This window comes from Podarcis erhardii (assembly GCF_964252035.2).
Source record: "Podarcis erhardii genome assembly, chromosome: 2".
NCBI classification, from domain to species: Eukaryota; Metazoa; Chordata; class Lepidosauria; order Squamata; family Lacertidae; genus Podarcis; species Podarcis erhardii.
In genome coordinates, this window is record NC_138498.1 from 121,380,241 (window position 1) to 121,395,985 (window position 15,745).

Consider the following 15,745-nt stretch of genomic DNA (forward strand, 5'->3'; position numbering starts at 1 on the left):
AAAATCGGTACCACTATTGAGTTGTTCCACGACTTAGGTACAAGGGCTGATTGATAGATAGAATTAAAAAGCGGCACAAGTTTAATGGCCCACCATTCTATATCTAATCTCAACAGATCTATTGGGATGCCATCCATGCCTGGTGATTTCCCTTGCTTAAACGAAAAGATTATCCTTTTCATCTCCTCAACAGTAATTTGGAATTGTGTGGTTTTTGCCAAAGAAACTTTAAAATTTTCCTTTTTACAAACTTGGTGATCATAAAAAACAGCAGTAAAATGTGAAATCCAAACCTCATCACTTATATTAGGGAGCTCAGTGGTATCTTTTATTGAGAGAAGTGACCAAAAAGTTTTAGTATCTTTAATTTCTAATGCAGTAACAATTTTGGACCATTTGGCTAGTGCAAACTCAGATTTTTTTCCAGGAGTACGTTCTTAAAAGCATTTTTCATTTCAAAATAAGTCTTCCAGAGACCTTGAAATTTGGTAATGTAGACTTCTTTTAGACAAGTTCTAAGTTCTTTCTTATAGTTAATACAATCTTTTGAATTTAAAGAATTATTGTGGCCTTAATCTTTGCAACCTACAGTAACTTGCTTTGAGATGACCTTCCTTGAAAAAGCAACTAAATGTGTGGTGTAGTGGTTAAGAGCGGTAGTCTCGTAATCTGGGGAACCAGGTTTGCGTCTCCGCTCCTCCACATGCAGCTGCTGGGTGACCTTGGGCCAGTCCCACTTCTCTGAAGTCTCTCAGCCCCACTCACCTCACAGAGTGTTTGTTGTGGGGGAGGAAGGGAAAGGAGAATGTTAGCCGCTTTGAGACTCCTGAAGGGGAGTGAAAGGCGGGATATCAAATCCAATCTCTTCTTCTTCATAATATCTGCCACGTCATCATTCTGTCATGTATACTGCTAAGCAAACTATGTGATTAAGCAGTCTATGACTAACCTAAAAGCAGTAAATTGCAACCAGCACACGTGAGACCCCTTCAGCCTTTGTTTCCACGCCTTGCAGTTGTAAGAACAATCCTATCAAAAAAGCAAGTTCACCTCCCACCCAATCAGAACCAGAAACCTCATTGGCCAGAAAAATGAGAATCAAGGTAAGTCACTCTTAACCAATGTGTCTAATCTTTGACTGTGTCTGTAAAATCACATTTCACAAGTGTGTCTGTGTGCATCTGAATGCTGGACTACATAGGATTTTGTTTCGACCCAACAGAGCTCTTCATACATTCTTTGTCATGGGGAAATTAAGAACAACCCTTCTAATTGATATTACACCAACAGGAGTTCACACCTTTGCTAGCTATTGATCAAGCGGGAAAGGATCCTTATCCACAGAAACCATAAATATCCATCATGACTTCCTTGTACAGCACTCTCTGACCTGAATCCAGCAGGGAGCATTCGTCATCAGTGAAATGCAAGGGGACCCCCCCAAAGCTCATTGAACCCTGGAAAACAAAAGCAATTCCCTTAACTGTAGTTCATCCAGAGTAAGGTATGGAAACCTCTCCTCTGCAATGGGAAATTGGAGATCTTAAGTGTTCAGAAATCACCCAAAGCCAATGGAATTTACCCATTAAAGAATTCTAAGTTAAGTATTCTAACATAAAAAAATATGTACGGTAACTTGTCTGTGAGACTGCCCAATTTCTTTTCCTCCAACAGGGAAGCCAATGTAAGGGATTTAGTTTCCAGGAAACTGCACGTTAGTTAGTTTCATGTTTGTTTTGGGGAAACTGGTGGAAAACATTATTAAAGACAATGACATAACCAAATGTACGTAAGCAAATTTATATAGTGCATCTTCAAGCAAAAAACATCCTAACTTAACACATCTGCAAATGGGATCTGGATTGGTGATGACTGAGAAGGAAAGTGACATTTGGGGTCATAGCTGATAGCTCAGTAAAGATATTGGCACAGGGTGTGAAAGTAGTGAAATGGGTCAATGCCGTTTTAGGGAAAGATTCAAAACTAAGCTGCCAATATCATGGTGCTGATATACAAATCTGTGGTGCAGCTGCCCTTAGGAAATGGTATGCATCCGGTTGCAGGACCTCAAAAATAATATTGTAGATTCAAAAAAAACATTGGGAAAAGAACAAACAAAATAATTAAGGCGTTAGAAAAATATGAGGAATTACTATCTGGAACAAAGGCGATTATGGAGAAATATGATAGAGATGTATAAAGGTATGCATGGTGTTTAGAAATAGGAGAGAGGGAGGTGTTTCTTCTTCTAGGATACTGTAGTCCCAGGACATTCAGTGAAGCTAATTGTGCGCAGATTAAGGACAAACTAAAGGAAGCACTTCCTAACACTGTTAAACTCTGCAATTCACTAAGGCAAAATGCAGTAATAGCCACCAATTAAGAGAGAATTAGGCAAATTTGTAGCCTGTGCCAGCACCCATCAGTGCCAGTTTCTTTTGTCTGCCAACCCAATCATCTTTATTGGACACTTATAAGAATACACTACAGCACTGACAATATAGGACTTGTATTTTGTACATACTGGACTTGGTGGTCAACTGAAAAGTTATGTTTTATTATATGATGTCACAGTGTTGATTTTGACACTATGAGAAGAGGCATCTAATTTTTGATAAGTAGTTTCTAGTAAATAACTTGCATTTGTTACTGTAAAGGGATCAGGGGTTGCTTGTGCATAAGCGCCAAACCGCTCCAAGCTGAGTAGTTGGCTAAAACTTTCCCTGACCGGACAGCCCTTACTTCGTGGCTGCCTTAATCACTGGCAGAATCCGTCAGTGGGTGTTTCCTGAACTTTTCCAACATAAGAGCTCCTTGACAGAAAGTCTCCGCCTGGATTCCCTGCGCGACAGCTTTCTGCGCAGAGTGGGCGTCCCCAGAGGAGGTCCTGAGCTCTCTCCACTGGTCTCGCTGGAAGCGTCCCTCCGCCTTCTCTCCGACTCCTCCTCCTTCCCTTCTTCCTCAGCGGAAGCTCTTCCTCTTTCCCTGCTGGTTCCCTCCCCAGCATCCGAGAGCCTCTCCACCCCCCTGAGCTGCGATGGCAGTTCCCTGACAGTTACCATACGGCCTATTACGTTCACGTGCTTTTACAACTGACCACCAGCCATGATAGCTGTGCACTGCCTACACTTGTTTTGGGCAGTAGATTCCCAATTGCCAGTTCCTGGAAATCACCTGAAGAGTGCTGTTGTACTGAGCTTTTGGTTGCAAATTTCCCAGAGGCATCTGCTTGGTCACTGGGGGAATAGTGTGCTGGACTAATCCACCAGCTAGGCTCTTCTTAGGTCATGTTCAAGGTTTCATGAGCAAAACCCCCTTCCTCAGAGGCTGCAGATTCAGGTCCCTCTGTTACTAGGAAGGACCAATTCCAGAGGTCCCCAACATCTTTCTCTGATTACCTTTCCCCTACCTTACCTGGATGCATGGTGGTCAAGAATTCATGAAAACATTGAAAATGAAGTCCCTAATTTACCCAAATGGGCAAGAGTGTGGTGAACAAACAGGACCTGAGAGGCTAATACGTGTTTGGAGAGATTTATTTTAAATAAATCAACAGAAGGCCACGAAATGCCTTTTAACCTATGAAAGATATGAGTGAAAGGGTATCAAGCAGAAATCAGCGCACATTACACACTAAATGTGTAAAAACAAACAACAGAATATGCAAATGATGCATGTGGAAACACAAAATATTAATATAAAACTTAACTTTTAAACTTATGTTTGTCTACTCAGAAAAAAGAATAGGCCAAGTCAAAATCATATCCAACTTAGCTATTGCTCTCTCATATAGCTTACCAATATACCCAGCTGATCTAAATACACATCCACTGAACGAATCTCATGGACAGCTCAGTCAGCAAAGAATGGAACTCTTAAATCTCGGGGTGGTGGATTCCAGCCACAAAATCTCCACAGCACTTTGCACAGCAGGCAAGAGAGTGGCATGAAGAACAGGGAGGTGTGGGAAGGGAGTAATTACAGTGGAATCTCAGGTTACAAACTTAATTCGTTCCAGAGGTCTGTTCTTAACCTGAAACCGTTCTTAACCTGAGGTGCACTTTCGCTACTGGGGCCTCCCGCTGCCAACTGAAGCTCTTGTCACACTACAAACATTTGTAGGGGCTATCCATTGTATGAATTATCTTATGGCTAGTGAGGTGACAACTCTGAATGAAGCTCTTTCCACATTCCAAACATTTATAAGGTTTTTCTCCTGTGTGAGTTATTTGATGCACAGTAAGGGAGTCTTTTTGAGGGACGCAGGTAGCGCTGTGGTCTAAACCACTGAGCCTCTTGGGCTTGCTGATCTGAAGGTTGGCTCGAAGGTTGGTTCGAATCCCTGCAACGGGGTGGGCTCCTGTTGCTCGGTCCCAGCTCCTGCCAAGCTAACAGTTCAAAAGCACATCAGTGCAAGTAGATAAATAGGTACCACTCCAGCGGGAAGGGAAATGGCGTTTCCGTGCGCTCTGGCACTCGTCACGATTTTCCGTGCGCCAGGAGCAGTTTAGTCATGCTGGCCACATGACCCAGAAAGCTGTCTGTGGACAAACGCCAGCTCCCTCGGCCTGTAAAGCAAGATGAGCGCTGCAACCCCAGAGACGTTTGCAACTGGACTTAACAGTAAGGGGTCCCTTTATCTTTACCTAAGGGAGTCTTTGCAACTGAAACTCTTTCAACACTGCATAGAGTCCCCTGTATGAATTCTTTGATGCTTCATGAGGGAGTTACTATATCAGAAGCTCTCCCCACAGTCCAAACATTTGTAATATGGCTTGTCCCCTGTGTGGGTTGTATGATGCATATTAAGGGAGCTAATGTCTCTGAAGCTCTTTCAAAGCATTAATGAGGTTTCTCCTCCGTATGAGTTCTTTGATGATCAGTAAGGTGACAACTCTGACTGAAGCTCTTTCCACATTCAAAACAGGTATAAGGCTTTTCCCCTGTATGAGTTCTTCGATGCCGAGTAAGGGCGCCACTCTCACGGAAGCTCTTGTCACACTCCCAGCATTTATAAGGTTTTTCTCCTGTGTGACTACTCTGATGCAAAGTAAGGGAGTCTTTGCGACTGAAGCTCATTCCACACTCCAAGCACACATAAGGTTTGTCCCCTGTATGAATTCTTTGATGCCTTGTGAGGGTGCCTTTGTGCCTGAAGCCCTCCCCACAGTCCAAACATTTGTGAGGTTTTTCACCTGCGTGAGTTCTTTCATGTCTAGTGAGGATGCTCCCCTTATGGAAGCTCTTTCCACACTTCAAGCATTCATACGGTTTGTCCCCTGTGTGGATTGTGTGATGCCTACTAAGGGAGCTACTCTGACTGAAGCTCTTTCCACACTCCCAGCATTTATGAGGTTTCTCCCCTGTATGAGTCCTTTGATGCGAAGTAAAGGAGCCACTATTACTAAAACTCTTTCCACACTCCCAGCATTTATGAGGTTTCTCCCCTGTATGAGTCCTTTGATGCGAAGTAAAGGAGCCACTATTACTAAAACTCTTTCCACACTCCCAGCATTTATGAGGTTTGTCCCCTGTGTGGATTGTGTGATGCCTACTAAGGGAGCTACTCTGACTGAAGCTCTTTCCACACTCAAAGCATTTATGAGGTTTCTCCCCTGTATGAGTCCTTTGATGCGAAGTAAGGGAGCCACTAAAACTCTTTCCACACTCCCAGCATTTATGAGGTTTTTCCCCTGTGTGGATTGTGTGATGCCTACTAAGGGAGCCACTATTACTAAAACTCTTTCCACACTCAAAGCATTTATGAGGTTTCTCCCCTGTATGAGTCCTTTGATGCGAAGTAAGGGAGCCACTATTACTAAAACTCTTTCCACACTCCCAGCATTTATATGGTTTTTCACCCGAGTGCACTCTTTGATGTGAAGTAAGCGTTGAGTGATAAGGAAATCTCTTTCCACACACAGTACATTCATGCTTCTCTCTGCAAATCTGTTTTTCATTAACCTGAGAAGCAGTGGATTCCCTCCCCACCTTCTGCATTTGGGTCCCCTCCTTTCTGTAGGTTCCAACTTGAACCCGCAGTTTCCGTTGCTCCTTCTGCTCCTCCGCTCCTTCACGTGACAGTTCTGATTGTTCTCCTTCAGTCAGGAACTCCAAAACATCTCCTAATGGATTAAAAAGGAAAAGTGGTAAAATGATGTGTCTGTATAAGGTAGGGGTCGGCAATCTACAGCTCCTGGGCCACATCTGCCCAGGGGGGGTCATTTAACCAGCCCCTGAGCCACCCCCGAACCCTGCCACGCGCTCTGCAAGTCTCTGCACGCTGCGCTAAACCATCGCGGCGACTCACTTCCGCGGCACTGGCGGGGCTTCCTATTGGATGCAGCAAACTCCTGCAACCAATAGGAAGCTGGAGGCGCCTTCTCCACGACAGAAATAGTGTCTGCAGGGGGGGGTGTTCTCACAATCCTGCGCTCGCTGAGATCTCCGGGGGAGTGAACCAGCCCAGGCTCAGTAAGTTTGCCGACCCCTGGTTTAAGGCCTCATCCACACAAGACCTTTAATGCTGATTTGAGGCTGCTTGCAGCTCTATTTTGCATTTTGTACCATCCACAGAAAATCCTCCTCATCTAAATGGCAGCCTGCCCTTCCCTTTCTTAAATTTAGAAACATGATGCAGAGCAGAGTTCCCCCATCTTTTTCCAACCGTGGCCCCTTTCCGACCTCAATTCCTTCCTGTGGCCCCCACCCCCTTCCTACCGGTAGAAAGGTAGCTACTGAAATGTTTTGTTTGTAAATAGAACCTCTTTTATAATTTATTTATCATAATATTTTTATGATATATACAAAATACAACTACATAAAATGATAGGAGCATAATGAAATGTTGTTGAAGCAGATAAACATAAGAATCATAGAGCTGGAAGGGACCCCAAGAGTCATCTTTCTAGTGCAACCCATACAAACGTAGGGATCTCAGCTGTAGCATCCTTGACAGATGCCCATCCACCCTCTGCTTAGAAACCTCCAGGGAAGGAGAGTCCAGAACCTCCAGAGGGAGATCTTTCTTGTACTGTATTATAAAAAGTAAACAACACTTATTTGATCCCAGTTATTTGACACAGAGCAGGAAACCTACAGATAACAGTCCAAAAGCATACCGTCCAACATTTCTCCGATGAAAATAGATACGTTCTATTCCAGAATAATAATAATAATTTTACTATTATTACCCCACCCATGTGGGACAAGAAGCTACAGTTAAGTTCAAAATTGGGAAAGGCGTACCTCAAGGCTGTATATTGTCCCCCTGCTTATTTAACTTATATGCATCATGGGAAAGGCTGGGCTGGCTGAATCCCAAGCGAGAATTAAGATTGCCGGAAGAAATATCAACAACCTCCGATATGCAGATGACACAACCTTGATGGCAGAAAGTGAGGAGGAATTAAAGAAACTATTCATGAGAGTGAAAGAGGAGAGCGCAAAATATGGTCTGAAGCTCAACATCAAAAAAACTAAAATCATGGCCACTGGGCCCATCACCTCCTGGCAAATAGAAGGGGAAGAAATGGAGACAGTAAGAGATTTTACCTTCTTGGGCTCCATGATCACTGCAGATGGTGACAACAGTCACAAAATTAAATGATGCCTGCTTCTTGGGAGAAAAGCAATGACAAACCCAGACAGCATCTTAAAAAGCAGAGACATTACTTTGCCGACAAAGGTCCGTATCGTTAAAGCTATGGTTTTCCCAGTAGTGATGTATGGAAGTGAGAGCTGGACCATAAAGAAGGCTGCTCGCCAAAGAATGAATGCTTTTGAATTATGGTGCTGGAGGAGACTCTTGAGAGTCCCATGGACTGCAAGAAGATCAAACGCATCCATTCTGCAAGAAATCAGCCCTGAGTGCTCACTGGAAGGACAGATCGTGAAGCTGAGGCTCCAATACTTTGGGCCACCTTACGAGAAGAGAAGACTCCCTGGAAAAGACCCTGATGTTGGGAACGATGGAGGGCACAAGGAGAAGGGGACGACAGAGGGCGAGATTGTTGGACAGTGTTCTCGAAGCTACGAACCTGAGTGTGTCCAAACTGAGGGAGGCGGTGGAAGACATGAGCGTCTGGCGTGCTCTGGTCCATGGGGTCACAGAGAGTCGGACACAACTATACAACAACAACAACAACACCCCGCCCATCAGATTGGATTGCCCCAGCCACTTGGCGGCTTCCAACATATATAAAGACATAATAAAACATTGAACTTAAACTCTTCCCTATACAGGGCTGCCTTCAGATGGCTTGGAGGTTGCATAACTCCATACCCTCCAACATTTCTCTGGGACATCCTAAGGAAAAGCAGGACATTCCAGGATCAAATCAGAACCTGGGATGACTTCTGTAAATCTAGGACTGTTTCTGGAAAATAGGGACACTTGGAGAGTCTGCAAAAAGGACCACAGGGAGTTCTGTATATATGGGAGAATTTTAAAAAGCAAGTGGTCCTCACTGACCTAGTGCAAAAAGATCTAGTCACCCGGAGGAGCAGTGGCTGCCTAGAAAAAACACTATAGCCCCACGCACCCTTACCTGGGAGTAAGGCCCACTTAACACTGTGCTGCTTTGTTCTGAGTAGACACTGAGTTATTTACTAGATGCAATTCAGCAGCACCAGACGAATTCACTTGGCTGGGCGCTGTGGTGGATTTCGTGCCCTGTCTTGCAGAGCCAGACCAACACTGCCGACAGACCCTGCGGCCTGATCTGCTAGGCACTGGGGAGAATTGCACCCCACCTCTTGCGGAGTCAGACCCAGGCTGCCACTTGGCCTGGCACTGGCGGAGCAACAAGCAGTGGTCAAAACAGGAGCCTTAAGGATCACCCTCTCCAGCTGAAAACAAACCAGGACTGCTCCAAGAAATGCAAAAAGGAAAAAAATAAATAAAAGTAGTGCTAGGCTGCCCCCTGACTTGGCTGTGCATCATTGAGCAGATATTCAGTCAATCAGGATTTTTAAAGGGGGGAAAATGATTGTAAGCGGTTTAGTCCTGCTGGCCACATGACCCAGAAAGCTGTCTGTGGACAAACCCTGGCTCCCTCGGCCTGAAAGAGAGATGAGCGCTGCAACCCCAAATTAGCCTTTGACTGGCCTTAGCCGTCAAGGTGTACTTTACCTTTTCTTCACCTTTATTTGACACAGAGGGAGAAACCTACAAACAACAGTCCAAAAGCATACCTTCCAACTTATCTCTGATGAAAATAAGTACGTCCTATTCCATAATAATCATTTTACTATTAATACCCTGCCCATCTGACAGGTTGCCCCAGCCATTCTGGGCAGCTTCCAACATATATAAAAACTTAATAAAACATTTTAAAAACCTTCTCTACACAGGGCTGCTTTCAGATGGCTCGGGGGTCGGATAACTCCATACCCTCCAACATTTCTCTGGCGAAAACAGGGACATCCTAAGGAAAAGCAGGACATTCCGAAATCAAATGAGAAACTGAGACGGCTTCTGTAAATTCAGGGCTGTCCTTGGAAAATAGGGACACTTGGAGAGTCTGCAAAAAGAGCACAGGGAGTTCTGTATATCTGGGAGAATTTTAAAAGCAAGTGGTCCTCACTGACCTGGTGCAAAAGATCTAGTCATCTGGCGGAGCCCTGGCTGCCTAGAAAAACCACTATAGCCCCACACACCCTTACCTGGGGATAAGGCCCACTGAACTCAGTACTGCTTTGTTCGAAGTAGACACTTAGCAATGTTCTAGATGCAAGTCAGCAGCACCAGACGAATCCACTCGGCTAGGCCGACACTGCCAACAGGCCCTGTGCCCTGATCTCCTAGGCGCTGGTGTCGATTGCACCCCACGTCTTTCAGAATCAGGCCCAGGCTGCCACCTGGCCCAGCACTGGAGGCAGCTACAAGCAGTGGTCAAAACAAGAGCCTCAGAGATGGCCATCTCCAGCATGAAACAAAACAGGACTGCTCTAAGAAAATGCACAAAGGAAAACAGAAGAAGTAGCGCTACGCTGCCCTGGTGGGCCACCCCCTTACTTGCTTGTGATTGGCCGAGAGGATAGCCAGCCAATCAGGATTTTGAAACCAAAACAGAATGATTAATGGCTTTTTCCATTTTCTTCTCACTTCCCTCTGTCGCTTCCTAGCCTCATGCTGTACAGCCCCCCAATTTATATAATTTTCACCTGGGACCCCCTTGGAAAATCCTGGGGCCCCTGTTGGGAAACACTGATGTAGAGAAACAGGATAAAGAGTGTTGGTTTTTTAAAAGTTGAAAGTCCTTAAGGGAGGAATTGGGAACCTTTGGCTCTCCAAATGCTTCTGAAAAAGTCCCATCAGCTCCAGCAAACATGGACAGTCAACAGAGAGGATGTTGGTATTCAGCAACTTCTGGGAAGGAGCCAGGCGTCCCTACACCTGTCTTATAGGGAAAAAGAGGTCCTTGTAAGCATTCTACTCAGGTGGCAGAATAAGATACCCATCACGACTCTTTCCTCTCCCTTCCACAAGCAGAATCCAGAAATAATTGTGCTGCAGGATAACAGGTGAACATTTACTGGACAAGGGTCTTAGAACATGTTTGGGAGCCCGAACAGTAAGTTGGGTGTCATTTCCCCAACAGGCTTAAGCACCTCCCCCCTCTCGTACACAACCCTCCTGTGTAGGCTCAGTTCCCAAAGCACCTGGCTCCTCCTATTCTTCCTGTAAGTTGTTGGGGGCAGAGAGGAAGTTCAGATCCATGCCACTCCATCCATTCTGTCCTGTACACTGCTTTGCAAGCAATGCATTTAGGCCGACTAGGACTCTCCCCCAATGCAATAAATCACAACCAGCACACAGCAGACCTCTTCAGCCTTTTGTTTCCGTGACATGCAGTTGTTCACCCCTCACCCAATCCAACAAGAGACCTCCCTGGCCAGAAAAAAAGGGAAATCCAGGCAGGTAACTCATAGCCAATGGGTCCATTCTTTGATGGCTTCCTATAGACATCTGGTTGGCAAGCATGAGAACAGAATCCTGGACTATGTGGGTCTTTGCTTTGAACCAACAGGGGTCTTCGAATGTTCCTTTGTCCTGGAGAAATTACAAAGTGCTTTCTAGTGATCTCATTGATGGTACACCAACAATAATTCACACCTTCGCTAGCTATGGATTAAGAAGAAAAGGATCCGTACCCACAGATGTCATCATCTCACGAATCTCCTCCATGACTTCCTCGTACAGAGCTCTCTGGCCCGGATCCAGCAAGGCCCATTCCTCGTCGGTGAAATGCACAGACACCCCATCGAAGCTCACCGATCCCTGGAAGCAGAAAACCATTCCCTTCTTTGTAAGCACTCCAAGGCAAGGTGTTGTCTTAAGTATACTACTTCTAATACCCTTCTGGGGTATCTAGAGGCCGTGGAAGAGATCTCTCTCAGGGCATCTCTATCGGTCGGAGGAAGCAGAGCCCAAGCAGAGTACAGTGGTACCTCGGGTTACATACGCTTCAGGTTACAGACTCTGCTAACCCAGAAATAGTACCTTGGGTTAAGAACTTTGCTTCAGGATGAGAACAGAAATTGTGCTCCGGCGGTAGCAGGAGGCCCCATTAGCTAAAGTGGTGCTTCAGGTTAAGAACAGTTTCAGGTTAAGAACGGACCTCCAGAACGAATTAAGTTCTTAACCCAAGGTACCACTGTAAATTGATAGTAAAGCGGCTGGAAAGCCCATCTTTATTAAGGGAAATAAAGTGTTGCAACCTGGTCTCCGCTCACGACACGCAGGAGGGAGGAGAACCCCGAAGCCCCTATAAAGACTTTTGAAATCGCCCCCCCTCCCTCTTGCCCAAGACCAGCCCCCCAAACCTCATACATACATTCCTCCTCCTCCTCCTCCTCCTCCTCCTCCTTCCTCCGTCTCTCCTCCCCCGCATCTGACCCGGAGGCGGCAGGAGAGGCGGCCTCCCCGGAGAACAAAGAACGGGAGAAGCTCCTCCGCAAGGAAGAAGAGGAAGGGAGAGGCCCCTCCACGTCAGGCAGCTGCGTCCCACAGGAAGGAAGGAAGGACTGGCCCGGAACAGGAAGCCGAACCTCCTCCTAGCGCAGGAATCCCCTTCCGCTCTAGGAATCTTGGCTCTGTGGCTTCGTCTTAACCCTTGCGGAGCCGAGCGGGAGGAACGTCTTGGCTGCTCCTGGCGGAGAGCGAGGAGAAGAGTAGAAGCCCTGCAGGATCAGGCCCCGAGTACAGGATCCTCTCCTCCAGCAGGCGCCCCATGCAGGATGCAGTGACCATTGAGAGCCATAACATATGCCTCCTTTTCCCCAGGACTGGGAGTCAAGGTGGCTTTCAGATAAAACAGGAAAACTAACATAATCCTTAAAAAGTAATTCTACTCTAATAAAGATATATACATAGAAAAAAACTATTAAAAATAGCTAATAATCATAGAAAGAAGTAACAAGGTTGTCCTCTCTTTTGGACCTGGTCCAAACCTACAGAGAGATACCGAATTATTATTATTATTATTATTATTATTATTATTATTATTATTAAATTTGTATATACCCGCAGGTCTCAGGGCAGTTCATAAAATAAAGTCACAATATGAAAACAGAAGATACACTATCAAAACAAAAACTACCCAATAACTCACCCCCCAAAAAAACAACAACTCAAGTACAGTGGTACCTCGGATTACATACGCTTCAGGTTACAGACTCCGCTAACCCCAGAAATAGTACCTCGGGTTAAGAACTTTGCTTCAGGATGAGAACAGAAATTGTGCTCCGGCGGCGAGGCAGCAGCAGGAGGCACCATTAGCTAAAGTGGTGCTTCAGGTTAAGAACAGTTTCAGGTTAAGAATAGACCTCCGGAACGAATTAAGTACTTAACCCAAGGTACCACTGTACTGGGATCTTTGTGAGGAAGTGACCATTTCTCGGTAGAAAGTGACCCTGTCCTCCCAGGGTTCATGCTGAGCGGAGTCAGAGATGCACTCTGGACTTTAAGAAGGTTGATTTCCAGCAAGTGACATCTAGAACCCCCCCCCCCAAAAAAAGGACACATATTTGAAGCAGAGCCAGCTTGGCCAGAACCCATGGACATTCTCCTTACCATTGTTGCAAAACTGCTAGGCTGATTGAAAACTCACATGCAGCAATAGAGAAAACAAAGAGTTCCTTTATTTGTAACCGGCAGCAAAGTGGCTCAGAATACTCAGCCTCGAGCAACAGGTTCCAGGGGCTTTTATACCCTTTGGCCTTTCAGCATCTAGCATTGAATATTCATATACTGCAGCAAAATTTAACCAATCATTTTGAAGGAGTGAGGACCAGGGGTCCACCTGGGTCCACTTTGGAGAGCCAGGCTGGAGCCATTTTATAAGCTGAAAGCCATCTTAGAAAGCAAACTAAAAGGCTAAAAGCTATCTCTCTTCTGTTTGCAAAAGCATTCTTTGCAAATGCAGCAAATGTGGTCTGAGCACTTCACACCTGCTCTAGCTGCTGACCCAATTCCAGTAAACAGACCGAGAATAGAGCGAACAACAGGAAAGATGTAGCCCACCACAAAATAAGGTGAGAACACGGATGGCCGATGTGGTTTTACCAGGAATTGCAAAGAGGTCAGATAGATTTTAAACTTGCAGCGCCACCTAGTGGATAACGCAGCCTGGAACCGAAGGGCCACCATCAATTCTTTAATTGGTTGAGCAGGAATGTGTAAGGGGTGGGTCAAGGGCTGAACTGTGCTTTTGCCAAAAGGTATAAAAGTTGTCTGCCCCTGGTGTTCGTGGGCATTCTCTCATTTTTGCTGAATGTACCCACTTTGCTTTGCTTGTCTGACAAATAAACCAAAGTCAATAAAAATATTGCTGCCTGGATTTTTCCATTCTGGTCTAGATTCTGAATTTACAGAATCTGAAGTCTCTAACATTTCTGGTGCCACAGGTGACTCGGATCAAGGACCTTAAGTCCTCAAAAAGACCAGAAGGCAGCTCCCTTGTCCTTTTCTAGGCAGGGCGCAGGGGAAGAGCCAATAGGCCGCTTACTCCTGGCGCCACCGAGGTTTTTCTTCGGAGGAGGGCGAAGCCAATTTGGCCCTTCTGCTGGATCCTGTGAGAGGAGACAACGGATTGAAGGACCGAGGTTGGGAGAACAGGGCAGAGACCAGCCGGCTGGGGTGAGTACATGGGCAAAGGGCCCTGAGGACATAGGAAACCTCCTTGGCTAAGGAGAAGGGACAGACTGATCACCTGTCCAGCGTGCTTGGTGGCAGTAAGGGTAGAGTTGGCCCCTGAAAACCACCCACGCTTAAGGATTTAAAGGTATAAGGAAGGCAGAAAGGAAAAAGGGGGGGAACCGGGAGGCTAGTGTGTGGTACAGCGTCCAGTGAAAGAGGCACTTGGTGCATGTGTGTGTGTAACCCCAGGGTATTCCCCTGGGGTAGAACCAATAAGTACTTCGTTTCCCAGCAGCGCGAGCTCGACTGGGCAAGGAAAATTGGGAACTGCATGTGTGTGTGTTTGGTGTTTGGGGACGCTGCACAAGGACCATATTAAATATGGGAGGGGGTGGCTCGAAAGGTCCAATAACTCCCCTGCAATGCATGCTGAACAATTTCAAGAAAGGATTCAGCGGAGACTATGGCATTGTGATGACGCCAGAACGCTTGCGCACTCTGTGTGAACTGGGAAGAAACATAGAGGCTCTAGCTGGGACAGGGCAACAAGGAGTATCTCTTTGAGGCTGAGTATCTACTTAGGGAAGAGTTTCAGACTCAGATGTAGCTCTGGGAGCGATGGATGGGATCGCTCCAGAGATCCCTTAGGCTATCCAAGTTAGTATATAGAACTAGAGTGCATACAAAGCTTTCAGATCTCTGGACCTCAATGAAGGCAAGAGTTCAGCCAGGCAGAGCTGGAGAATTCTCTGCTGAGCTGTGGCTTTGGTAGTAAGGCAAGCCTCCTAGTTTCTCCAAAGCCCATTACTGAACTGGGAAGCACATGAGCCTTGCAGACCTCCAATAGTTTTGATCCCTATAGTAACTACAGCTTGACCAGGGAGGCCAACCTAAATCCCAGAACTTAGTTAGGGAAGAGCTGGGTACCTCTGTGACCAGCGGCAGTTTGGAACACATCAGGGAAACCACCAGCAGCCCCCTAGCTTCTCTGATGACCAGTGAGAGGTGGTCTATGGCTAGGAAATACGAAATGCTTTCAGACCTATAGCAGTTACAGTTGAGACAGGGAGGACAATTTAATTGGTGTTCTTAATCAGGCACCAGCTGGATGGCTCAGAGCTCAGGTGTGTCTCAGAGAACACTGTAACAGACCCCTGGTTTGAGGCTTAGGCAGAGGAGCCTCAAGAGAAGACCTGCATCTTTGTGGCCACCACAGTTGACAAGTTAGTTGCCACAGAAAAAGGATGAGGGAACAGATGAAGAAGCAAGCCGGACACCTGAAGCTGACCACAGGGTGTGAGCAGCCAGGGTCAGGTGTCTGCTGGCAGAGCTACTAGAAGTTTAAAAAAAAAAAAAAAACCTGCATAAAAAAGAGGAAGAACTTTCTCCATTTAACTTGGATGAGTTTGTGAACATGGATGAAGTTCTAGAGGTTTACGTGATAATAGAGAACCCCCCCACCCCCCTGGCTGAAGAAATATAAGACTGCTCAATGAAATTAAAGGAGCACAGGCAGGAAAACGCCTCAAGAAGCCCATTTACCAGGGATCCGAGGCAAAAGTGCCGTGGTGGCCCCCTTGGGAGGACAGGGACAGCCCCATA

General features: G+C 46.0%; 1 protein-coding gene and 1 long non-coding RNA gene across 3 annotated transcripts in view; one reads left to right on the forward strand and one right to left on the reverse strand.

The window, feature by feature from the left end:
• The window catches only part of LOC309337433, a 36,488-nt gene that overhangs the window by 12,406 nt on the left and 8,337 nt on the right, over positions 1-15,745 (forward strand). The window contains exon 2 of the long non-coding RNA XR_014154293.1: positions 12,199-12,347. This is a non-coding gene — a long non-coding RNA (uncharacterized lncRNA). The remainder of the gene's footprint in view (positions 1-12,198; positions 12,348-15,745) is intronic.
• LOC309336918 (uncharacterized protein) lies at positions 4,235-13,184 on the reverse strand. Of its 2 annotated transcripts, none has more exons than XM_081853427.1 (3): positions 13,079-13,184; positions 11,158-11,284; positions 4,235-6,125 (listed from the first exon to the last, which is right to left on the reverse strand). In XM_081853427.1, the coding sequence occupies exons 1-3, from the start codon at positions 13,079-13,081 to the stop codon at positions 4,843-4,845; spliced, it is 1,413 nt and encodes a 470-aa protein (XP_081709553.1). In that variant the 5' UTR covers positions 13,082-13,184; the 3' UTR covers positions 4,235-4,842. The 2 variants fall into 2 exon arrangements, with proteins under 2 accessions (XP_081709553.1, XP_081709552.1); XM_081853426.1 differs by lacking the exon at positions 13,079-13,184 and adding an exon at positions 11,841-12,042.